Raw genomic sequence first — 12,777 nt, forward strand, 5'->3', positions numbered from 1 at the left:
ATTTTCAAATTTTATAGAGATGAAAAGTAAAAATAAAAAAAAATTGTTTGCTTTACAATAAACTAAAAAAATATTTTTTAAAGTATTTTTTGACAATAAAGTTGGTAGGACTCTAAAGGATTGATGCAACCACAAGTAATTGAAAAATGATATAACGTCCAAAGAAACATTTTAAAAAACATTATAATATTAATTTAAATTATAAAATATTAAATTAAAAAATATATTTTCACTGGTTTCAGCGATACCAGTAGAGTTAGAAGTGAAGAGGTGGAGGAGGGTGTTTGTTGAATGTTTAAGAGAGTAAAAGGAAGAAGAAGGAGGAGACAGGAGCTGAATTGCACACGCTAATCATGAGGAAGCGGGATTTGGCCATTCTCATGCTCTCCGCTTTCGCTATTTTCTTCACTCTTCAGGTACCCTTTCCTTTCCCCCTCACGGCAAAACCCTAACCCCGCTTTCCACTAGATGCAATCTCGCACCATCCAATTTCACTTTTATTGCTTATTTTCATTGCTGTTCAGCAAGATGGCGGTATTTCGTTCAAAGATGCGTGGGTGCACCTAACCGATGAATATCCAATCAAATACGAAGCCGAACGCCTTCCGCCGCCGCTCGTCGCCGATCTCAACGGTGACGGCAAGAAGGAAGTTCTTGTAGCTACTCACGACGCCAAAATTCAGGTGCATTCAATTCACAACTTGTAATTTCCCATGCTTGTTTTGGCATCCTTCACAATGTGTGCATAACACCAACATTTCGTAATCTTTGCATACTTGCTGATTTTGCTTGATTATAATAACTTTGTTTTGACTGGTACTGGTATTGGTATCTGGATTATGTAATTATGGTGGGGGTCTCAGATTTTGGAGCCCCATAGCAGGCGTGTCGATGAAGGGTTCAGTGAGGCGCGTGTGTTGGCCGAGGTGTCTCTGTTGCCAGACAAAGTCCGTGTCATGTCTGGCAGACGCCCTGTTTCTATGGCCACTGGCTATATTGACCGTTATAAAATTGGGCAGCCGCAGAAGCAGGTTTTGGTTGTAGTAACGTCGGGGTGGTCTGTAATGTGTTTTGATTCCAACCTTCAAAAGCTGTGGGAAAATAATTTACAGGTACGATGTTTTAGTTGTACTGTGGTTCTGTTATTGTATTATGTTGAGCTTACTAATTCTTTTGGTGGTTGTTATAGGAGGATTTTCCACATAATGCTCACCATAGGGAAGTTGCAATCTCTATAAGCAATTACACTCTAAAGCATGGCGATACAGGATTGATAATTGTTGGTGGCAGGATGGAAATGCAGCCACATGTATGTGTTCCTTTCCTGCTTGTTTTCTGGTTTAGTATTCTATTTTGCTATGTATGCCCCTTTCTGTGCGCTATTTGAAAAACTTGCTATATATTGTGGATGGTGTCTATCGCCCTTTTTAAAAAGTGAACAACTTAGGAGTGACATTAGGTTGTGGCCATCTTCTTATTTTGTTTTAAACACTGCAAGGGCAGATATGAAAGTTCCTCGGCAATTTTATTTGAAGTATGATAGTAATGTAGGATGTGTTACTTCTTGAATTTCAGAAATTTCTATTTTTATAATGGTAATGATTTGGATTTGAACATCTCTAATACATGTTCAGAATTATTACTATTTAGTATTTTCTTCTAAAATTGGTAAATTGGTCTTACTGCTGTCTTAATTTGTGAATCAATTGTTTTGGTATAGCTATGTTTATTGCTTTCCACTTTCAGCTTTTTATGGATCCTTTTGAAGAAATGGGGATGGGAGCCAGATTTTCAGAGCAACATAGAAGAAGTACTGCTGAAAAGGAGGTATAGACATGTATTTATTGGATGCTAAATTTTGTGCTTGTTTTGGTTTACCATCCTGTAGCATGCTAGAGGATACCTACTGAAAACACTGATGTGATTGTAGCGCTTACTTTAAGTGCTTGATTTTGGGTTAACATATTTGTTTTAGTTTAGTTTGATTTTGGGTCTTCAAGGTTGATCTTATTTTGCTTTATTGAACTGTCAATTTGAAGTCCTATGCTGATATAGATAGATAGACTGTAAAATTTCACTAATACGTGTTATTATTAAGCCAATAAACTCTGCACTTTGCAGTGTGTAGCCTAAGAATCTGGACCTTAATAATCAGGCAGCTAAATAACTAGGAAACATTTTGACTCCTTACTGAAACTCCTTCCTTTAAATTTCTCGTTTTGCTGAAAAATGTATCTGGTACATGTCAGTTCTCTTCTTATATTGGTGACAGATTTTGACTATATATTCTGATCCTTGCCTTGGATAGGCTTCTGAAAATTCTGGAAATGTGGATTTACGCCATTTTGCATTTTATGCATTTGCTGGTAGATCTGGCGTTGAACGATGGAGCCGAAAAAATGAGGTGCTGTGCTTTATTATCTGGTCTTCAGTTTGGTCTGTTGTTTGGGTGTTGTCATCGTCCTAAATTCAAACTGAAATAATTTTATTATTTAAGAATGCGTTTTTCTTCATGTTATTTTCTTGGTTTGAAGGATACATTTTTCTATCTTTAAATTCATTAACTGCTTTTTCTCTTATCTCCCCCAGTTTGTTTTATGTTTCAAAGTGTATCTAGGTGGTTGCAATCCAGGAAGAAACATGAAAACAGAAGAGAAGTTGCAATTAAAGTAAAAATTAAAATGCAGAACATATTGAACTAGAGTCTGATGTCAATAGTTATACCCTTAAAGAAGGATGCTTCAGCTATGCTGTTAAACTGTTTACATATGTTTCAAACTGTTTACATATGTACAAGTCTGATTGAATGTGTGATTGATGCTAATCTGACATTTAACAACTACAATCGAGCCTCGGCTACATGGATAAAACAACTTTAATGTTCACTAATCTAACATGTATTTTGTTGAACACTCTTGTGTACTGTTATCCTTTATTCTAATTACTGGTATTGTCTTTTCATTGTTTAGAACATTGAAGCACATTCTTCAGATGTATTGCAATTACTTCCGCAGCATAACTACAAGCTTGATGTTCATGCTCTGAATACCCGTCAACCTGGAGAGGTACTTCTATTTTATTTTTTCAACTGAATCCTATGCGTATACTGGAGTCTGGTTTATTGAAATTTGGTGGCATTATGGCATAAAAATATTAAAAAAAATCCCATCCTTTATAACCCTTCACCAGTTACCAGGCTGGATTTTTGAGGTAAAGCAATGAAAGAATTGTTTTTCTTTTTCAAATATATTGATTTTACAAATCCTAGAAATATAGTTGTTTATTTTACTATTCTGCCCTTTAGTTGATTTTGAATATTGTTATGCGTTATTAATGCTGTAATTCCAAATTAACAACTTTTTCTCATTAATCCTCTAAAGTGTAAGCAACTTCCAAACAAAGAATAAGTAATACCATCCTTTCTCTCTCGATTATATTCCACTACAGTCTATAATATACTAAAAAAATCTAAGAATAACAAGTGTTTAAAAGTATTAATCGAAGTTTTCTTCAGAAATGTCATCTATCCCTTTGTTATGTGTGGAAACACTCACGTGCACATAGTAAAGTAGTTTGTTTAAATTTAATGTTATTATGAAATCTTTGTTTTAAATTATAGAAATCCCCCTAAAGGTAGCTTCCTGTGACATGTGAAATTCCAGTTTGAATGCAGGGAATTCAGAGAATCAATTCTGGGAGTTATGCCTCATCAATGGGTACATTGTATTTGTCAACCTTGATTAGCCTTTTGTTGTAAAGCTTAGTCTCCAATACCGTCCATACCTGACATTGTATAAATTCGTTTATCAGGCTAGGAGAGAAGATACTTTGTTGAAGCTTGCCCACTTCAGGCGGCACAAAAGGAAAGCATTGAAGAGAACACCTGGAAAGGCTATGAGTTACCCTTTTCACAAGCCTGAGGAAAACCATCCTCCAGGGAAGGACTCAACCAAAAAAATTTCAAACATAATTGGGAAAGCAGCAAATTATGCTGGTTCAGCTAAATCGAAGAAGGTTAAATGCTAACCATGTCATGCAACTGCCAACAAAGCTGGTTATATTTGATAATGTTGTCTTTGGAATTCATTCCAACTAGGTTGATATAATGATAATTAGTTTTAAGATGACCATGATTGATGATTGAGCAACTCAAATTCTAAATTCTTTTTCAAACATGGCTTAAGCTAGAAACTGCCTGTGTAGTGCTTACTTGATAACTGCTGCATATCCAAATTTTATTTTATGATTTAAATTTTTTATTTAATATTCATTTGCATCACCTATAATCCTATATAACCATAGCACAGCATTATGAATTTGTTGGTTTTTGATCATGCAGTGATAAGATATCCAGTCTCAATATATTTATTCTTAAATAGTTAGTGACAGTTAAATATATGTGTGTCTATAATAATTTTGAATGCTTAGTTTATGGGACAAGGTATGTTATTAATATATTTGCACATTGATAGATAATCATAATATAAATAAACATGTAGCGCCCCCCCCCCCCCCCCCCCAAAAAAAAAAAAAATTTTTTTTTAAAATTATATTGGTTAGGTAGATTAAAACAGCAGTAAAAGAATATTTATTGGCACCAATTATTCTCTCAAAACCTGTTGAATAAGCTTGTTTTGCCTTAATTTGTTCTGGATTTACTTGCTGGTTGTGAATGTATGGATTAAACTGGTAGAAGTGTAATTGTGTTCATGGTCCAACCTTATTCCTAAATAAAAGGTGCTTCATGCTTGCAGAGTGTGGAGTATTATTGATCATCAAATTCCCTTATTAATGAGGGAGCCATTACTTGAAGTAAATTTTGAATGCTTCTAATAATTTAATTGCTTTCATAGATTAAAATGCATATAAAACAATTTGAGGGCTATTATGTTAACAGATTAAGGTACTTCATGAAACATGGCATGTGCCAAAGCAATAACTTGATGGAAATCAGAGTCTTTATCCCCCTGAAATTAGATAAACCAGAGATCAGTGTAGTTGATTGCGGATGTTGAATAATGTAACATGTCTAAAATCCTAAATTAGATATTCCTATCAAGAGATTTTCTATATCGAAGTAATCTCTTTGCATCACGTTATTTTTGGTTTTCATGTTATTGCCTAATAAGATTTAGTTTTTACATAAATAAAATTGACATGTTATGAAATTATGAGAAAATAAACTTTTTGAGAGAGGAAAAAATAAATTGCAGTCATAATGTTTCTCTCTTGGAATGCAGCACCTTCCTTATGTTCCCACGATAACCAACTACACTCAGGTTTGGTGGGTACCTAATGTTGTAGTGGCTCATCAAAAGGAGGGCATAGAAGCTCTTCATCTGGCATCTGGTCGAACAATATGCAAGGTAAACATAAAACATTTAGCTAACTTGAACTTATTGCTGTACCATGCATATCTCTTAAACATAATCTGTTGAGGTCATTGAAGGCTGCAAGTAGTTGCAAAGCTGCATCTTCTGATAGTATTTTCTGCTTATGGATCATGCCGATTTCTTTTCTTAGTCTTAAAAATATTTTATCCCGTTGTTTTACTATTCAGCCAACATTTTATTTAGCTCCATCATATAATATTTTCATAAACGTTTTCATGTCTTATGTAATGACAAATTTGTTTATTTTCAGCTTCATCTCCAGGAAGGTGGTCTACATGCTGATATTAATGGTGATGGAGTTCTAGATCACGTGCAGGTTCATTTTTTACCCTTATTAAAAAATTTGAGCTAGATCTTATTTTTTGGCATGATAGCAAATGGAGGATGTTCTGCCTGATGTATGGAATATTCATCCTACTAGGCTGTTGGAGGAAATGGTGCTGAACAGACTGTAGTTAGTGGGTCAATGGAAGTGCTACGTCCTTGTTGGGCTGTTGCAACGTCTGGTGTACCAATACGGGAACAACTCTTCAATGTATCTATTTGTCATTATACCCATTTTAACTTATTCCAACATGGAGAACTTTATAGAAGCTACAATCAAGGTTCAGATATTGCTTCTTTAGAGGTAGCAACCCCTATTCTAATTCCTAGGAGTGATGGTCATAGGCATCGGAAGGGAAGCCATGGTGATGTTATCTTCTTGACGAACCGGGGGGAGGTATGCTATGTTTTACTTCTTGAGGTTAAAAACTTCTGTTCAATAGTTTGTTTAGCACCAATACTATTTCTTCAATTTTGTTTATCGAAGTGTTTCTATTCACAATTTATAATGGTGTCTTTTTGAGATATTGATGGGGATTACTTCTCTGAAAGAAACATTTACGAATGTTGTGAAATATGGAACTTTCGGATTAAATCGATAGGAGCCTTTTGTAGTTCTTGAATAGTTTTAAATGTATAAGTAATTTTATCAATGCTGATATTAGTGACATGAAAAAGTTGTTTCTTGCAGATTACATCGTACTCCCCTGGCTTGCATGGTCATGATGCTGTTTGGCAGTGGCAACAATCAACTGGTGTTACATGGTCCAATCTGCCTTCCCCGTCAGGAATGATGGAAGGTGGTCAGGTGATTCCCACACTAAAGCCTCTTTCCTTGCGGTTGCATGATAATCAGGAAATGATCCTTGCAGCCGGCGAACAAGAAGCCGTGGTAATATCACCTGGAGGTAGTTTATTGGCCACAATTGAGCTTCCTGCTCCACCAACACATGTCTTGATCTGTGAGGACTTTTCAAATGATGGGCTCACTGACCTTATTATTGTCACCTCTAATGGAGTGTACGGCTTTGTTCAGACCAGGCAACCAGGTGCTCTCTTCTTCAGCATGCTGGTTGGTTGTCTCATAGTCGTGATGGGGGTTATATTTGTCACCCAGCACTTGAATTCCACCAAGGGGAAGCCTCGTCCCTCATCTGGTCCTCGGTGAAAAGCTGGACCTGAAATTTATACTAACTTTGAAGAAACAGAAAACAGTCAGGTGTGCGCAACCATTGGAGAATCACGAGTATTCAAAATGCGTAGAATTTATGGAATTTGGAGGAGGTGCCGAACAGTCTTGGACTGTTGATTGTAAAATTTGGACAGAGTGTAGGAAATTTGATGTTATAATATTATGAGGAAACTTATACTGTCTCCACTTCCGGGATTTTTGACTGCCGTTTTGAGGAAGCTACACTGTTACTGTACACACTTGTCACCTGTTCAGAATTAGTTGATGCACAAGAGATGCCTTTTTTCCCAAGGATTTTCTTGCTTTAACGAATTCACTGTCCTATCCAGCTCAAAATTCTCTATTTTTGAGCCAAAGTTCTTTATATAATAAGATGCTATTCAGTTCTAGAAATGAGTAAAAGATGGTTTGTTAAGAAAATTTGTAGAAGTGATATTTTTCTTCAATTTAATCAAAGTCTATTTTTCTTTTTCTTTTTAATTCTTTTCAATGTGGTCTTTCAAGTGTTTTAATCCATATCAACTTAATTTTATAAGGGATTGACTTATTTGGATAATTTTTTTCCGTTAACACTCAAATGAAAGGAGAAAATAAAATAAAATGTATTCAATGAAGATAAGATGAAGTCAACTAAGATTTTAAAATAAATTAATGATAAGTTTCTTTTAAGTTAATTTTAGTTGATGTTTATAGGGAAATTTTGTTAGACAAGGTTTCTACAAGGCCTAAATAGAGAAAATTTCTTTCGTGGAACGAAATAGCAATTTCCACTTCCACGTGGATGTATTGTAACAGGACGTTGATCATTCGTAAAAGAAGAAATTGACAAAATTCGTATAAAATTTTGCATCAATAATAAACCAAGAACGTATCATGATTTTATACTATGGATCAACCAGCTGCTAATAATGTTTTTATCCAAAACGGTAGTGATGTTTGACGCACATCCCTTAAAAAAAGAATGGTAGTGACTAGTGATAGCTTTTGTTTTGTGACGAGTGAACGAACATGCTTTACCTTGTGAAAAGGAGTAAAAGGATTAGAAAGAGAAATGAGTTTCTTGTATACAACTCATTCATACTTTATTACTGTTGCTTTCGGGGAAAGGAGGCCATAGACGTGCGTAGCTATTTTCATGGTATGTTTGGATCACTTTGGGAAATTAATAATTTATTGGAAAGGACCCTCATCCCCAAATTTCTTTAAAAGTTTTATTGAAAATATTACTTTTTTTTCTTTCAAAAATTTAATTAGGTCGACAAATAATTGAATTTCTTCAACATACAATAATAAAAAAATAAAAACTATTTTAATAATCTTTATTTTAGAAATGCTCCATGTCTAACGCGATTCCTAACCCACCCCATTTAACCTAAACAACAATGTATTATTTATTAAAAGGTTTAGATAGCAGAATTCTTTTTTATGGGAATGGATTCTCTAATTTGAAATGAAATGATCTATTTTTCTTTTTCTTTTTTTAGGAAGAGGCAAAACACTCCAACCACAAACTGAATTAAAACCTACAAAAGAAATCAGTCATACAAGCATCAATTCTAATGACAAATGAAATAAAAGACGGTGACATGGTAAACATAAAGAGATACATGAAAATTTATCTCCTCTTTATCACTTGGTTCAACATTATAGCATAAACAGAGATATATGAAAAGTCATTTCTCTTTAACTAATAGGTCGGTCACCTAATTGACAAACCAAGAGACTAACCTATTAACTAAGAAGAAGATGATTTTTATGTAAGCAAATTAGGTGGCCGACTTATTAACTAAAACAAAATGAATTCGTATGTATCTCTTTGTATTTTTATATATATATATATATATATTTGATTTTAAAAATGATTATAAGTATTGAGATATAATATATGCTGAGAGTATAACAAAAACTTAAAATACTTACTTAATAAAGCCTGTATTATCTTCCTATTTGTTCCTTCTACAAGTTTTCTTAATTATTAAATAGACTAAAAATTAAGTGTTTCTTTCTTGATATTTTTAAGATATTAAGTGTATTTAATTTTTATTTTATATTTTCGTCGTATTTATTCCTTTCACTTTGCGTTTATTTATCATTCCCATTATATTTACGGTATACTAGGACATTGTTTACTGACAAATTTGCAGGGGAAAGGACTGACGACTACTGAGCCAAACTTCAGTAGATTGATCAGGAAAAATTAATGTAGAGAGCTTCACAGTTCGTTTAGTAATTTAGTAATTTAGTATCATGTTATAATTCATAGCTTGTGTTTTTCTTATTCACATTTTAGAGACCCATTACGGATACAGCATAGGATTGTGTTGCTTTTATTCTAATACTTCTTTTTTTTTTAGTGGATACGTTATGGACATTTCATCGAATTTATATATAGACTTAATTATTTATATATTATTACTGTAAAATTTTTTTATATTAATAATTAATCATATCTTTTATTAATATCATATCATTTACTTATTTAATAAACTAAAAATAAAATAAATAATTTAAAAAAATATAATTAATTATTAGTGTAAAAAACTTTGTACTAGTAATATATAAATGATTAATTCTTATATATATATATATATTGGACACGCTTTTATTATAAATATCTACAAAATTGATTTCTCTTTGATTTCAGCAAAAAAATGTATTTTAGTTTCGGCGCATAATTTAACTAATATACAAATTTGAAATGTTTTTCTTTTAAAAAATAAATTTCAATAATTTTTTTTTTATTTTTTTAAAAATAAATCTTGATAAAAACAAAAATAAAGAAAAAATAATTTGAGAGTTTTTATATATGAAAAAGATAAATCTCGATAAAAATAAAAATAAAGAAAGAAGAATTTGAGTTTTCTTTTTAAAAGAAAACTAATATTAATAAAAATAAAAGTAATGAAGAAAATGGTTTGTCTTTCCTTACTTAACATAGAAAATAATTTTTTTTAATGAAATATAAACAAGAAAGGAAGAATTCAAGATTTTAGAAAAATAAAAAGAAAATTTTTTATTGTAAATTATGATATTTCTTAATAAATTTTTTTTGAGATTTATAAATTATTGTTATATATATTAATATATAATTTTTTATTATATTATTTATATTATATATTATATATATGTACACGTGTCTTTTATATATATATATATATATATATTTATATATATATATATATATATATATATATATATATATATATATATATTTAATTTTATCGTATCTCCGTTTCGTACATTATTTTGTCCTTGGTTTTTGCTTAGTCTTTCCTTTGGATAAGGAAATTGAGTGTTAAGTTAGCTGCATATATAGGGAATCATGTATAAAATATTTCTCTACCACCATTTGCTTCCTACTCATTTCCAAATGTTATGTTTTCTCTTATTTTCTCTTTATGTTGATCAGGACCGGTTCTCGCATTCTACTGATTCTTTATATGTATTCTTTTTTATTCTCCTATTATTAGGATGGAATATTTATTGATTTTTTTTAATAATTAATTGGTTATCTCAATATTTAACTTAAAAAATCCTAAATTAATAGTATTCAAATTAATATGACTTATTTATTATTAATATTAATGAATATTTTTCGTCAAATATAAGAACAATTTTTTTTAAGAATTAGATAAATATCAAATAGATGAATATTTCTTTTTAAGTTAAGTTTTTTTTATTTACAATAATCAAGATTTTAATTGAGTAACTGAGTCTCTGGTTACTTGTTTCATTTCAAGTTGGTATGACTTGTTATTATGAATCTTTATAAATATATATATATATATATATATATATATATATATATATATATTATAATATTATGTTATTTATTTAATATAATAAAACATATTATTTTTAATTAAATTATATATCTAATTTTGTTATATTTTAATTAAATTATTATTATCTAATTATATATCTAATTATAATAAAACATGTTTTATTATATTAAATAAATAACCTAATATTATAATATATATATATATATATTATATTTTTCATTCGATTTATTTCAATTTTGTCGTTTATTATAGGTGTTATATAAATAATATTAAAAAACAAAGTGATACATTTCTAAATTAGAAGAGTTAAAGTATGACAAAAATTTGAAAAGACTAAACCCAAATTTGAAATTTTTCATAGAGAGTAAAAGCATATTTTTTTCTTTATAAATATAATACATAAAAAAATAATAATAAAAAGAATTTATAATCCCTTAAAAAAAAGAATTTATAATCATATCATAATTTTATATTTAGAAGTAAAAAAATTAGGTATATAAATAAAAATTTTATAACTAAAATATATATTTAGTTTTTATAAAATGAGAGAATTTTGATTTTAGTTTTTATATTATATATATATATATAATATTTTTCATCCCTAAAAATTTGAAATTATATTTTTAGTTCATATTATTATGGAATTATTTTTTAATTTCTTATATATTTTATTATAAGGTTGAGTGATTATCTTTAAGTGGTACTGTACCGTTTTGTAATATTTATCGACATAAATTTTTTTTTTATAGATTCTTAAAGCACAGGAACTAAAAAAATGTTTACTTACAATGATAAGAAAAAAAAATTATAAAATTAAAAATTAAAAAATATTCATTTTATAAATATTAAAAATAAATTTAAATTTAATTTAATTTTAAAATAATATAAAAATATCATATAGTTATATATATTTTTCAAAAATTTTGGACCCTTTTGGTCACGGGTCCGAGGCAACCGCATGTCTGGACGACGCCTACGACCAGCCTTGATGTCGAAATTGGTGGGTGCAGAGCTGCCTTAGGTGCTACAACGCAACCGATGGGTCAAAAATAATTTAAAAAAATAAATAAATACTCCTTCTATCTAAAATTACTGTAACTTAAAAAAATTTATGCACAAATTTAGAACGATAAATATATTATTTTTCTACAATTTTATTAAAATAATCTAATTTTTTCAATAAATATACTAGTAAAGAATTTTTCAAAGAGTATATTAGAAAAAGAAAATGAACATTTTTATTAAAATTTAAGAAAATTAATCATTGTAAGATCTTTATTAAATATTGAAATTGGAGTCATTTTGAGATGAAGGAATGTATAGTTGTGCTACAATTTTTTTCTAGTAGTTTATGTTATTGTTCCGGCCAAGGGATGGACTAGGGTTTTTGCCTAGGTCAAGCCTCAAAGTCAGAGCATTCAAAAGTGTCATTCGTCGTCCTAGTCCTAGGGTTTTGGGTTTTATACTTTTGTGTTATGGGCTTCGTGGGCCCCGCGATTATCGGGATCCCCCTTAACCGTTCTTATCTCGAAGCCCTGGGGGTGAGTGGTGGTTAGTCAAGTCGGGATTTTACCGGGAAGGTACACTTGCCTTCCAGCCCTGAGTCGATAAGGCGAGAGGGCTTGTGGACCGGAAGACATTGATCTTCGGACGATATCGGCGGATAGCCGAGGTCATCATCGGGTAAAATCCGTAAGGGTACATGCGTCATCCCTTGGGGTCGTGGTTTCTCGAATCCTGGTAAGACATGTCTCTTCCCCTTCCCCAGGGAGGGACACGCATTTAATGGAAAGCCGGCGTTGCAGGGGTATCAATAATGTTCGAACCACGTGGCCCTCCCCTATTTTCCCAAGTTAAAAATGAATATCAAATCATCTAGTCGTCCAAATACCGACTAGGAAAATGTCAAAATTTTTCTAAGTTAAAAATGAATATCAAATCATCTAGTCGTCCAAATACCGACTAGGAAAATGTCAAACTTTTTCAAAGTTAAACATGAATATCAAATCATCTAGTCGTCCAAATACCGACTAGGAAAACGCCAAACTTTTTCAAAGTTAAAAATGAATATCAACTCATCTAG

At 31.0% G+C, this 12,777-nt stretch overlaps 1 protein-coding gene across 1 annotated transcript; it reads left to right on the plus strand.

Annotated features, from left to right (window-relative positions):
- The first annotated feature begins 236 nt into the window (after positions 1-236).
- On the plus strand, positions 237-7,389 carry LOC109800202 (FG-GAP repeat-containing protein). Its single transcript, XM_083066180.1, has 13 exons — positions 237-416; positions 525-683; positions 864-1,112; positions 1,190-1,309; positions 1,747-1,827; positions 2,309-2,404; positions 2,970-3,065; positions 3,663-3,716; positions 3,811-4,014; positions 5,241-5,366; positions 5,644-5,709; positions 5,815-6,114; positions 6,409-7,389. The coding sequence occupies exons 1-13, from the start codon at positions 354-356 to the stop codon at positions 6,883-6,885; spliced, it is 2,091 nt and encodes a 696-aa protein (XP_082922306.1). The 5' UTR covers positions 237-353; the 3' UTR covers positions 6,886-7,389.
- Positions 7,390-12,777: the final 5,388 nt, after the last annotated feature.

The sequence above is a fragment of the Cajanus cajan genome, chromosome 11 (assembly GCF_000230855.2).
Source record: "Cajanus cajan strain Asha chromosome 11, NIPB_CcT2T_4, whole genome shotgun sequence".
Taxonomy (NCBI): domain Eukaryota; kingdom Viridiplantae; phylum Streptophyta; class Magnoliopsida; order Fabales; family Fabaceae; genus Cajanus; species Cajanus cajan.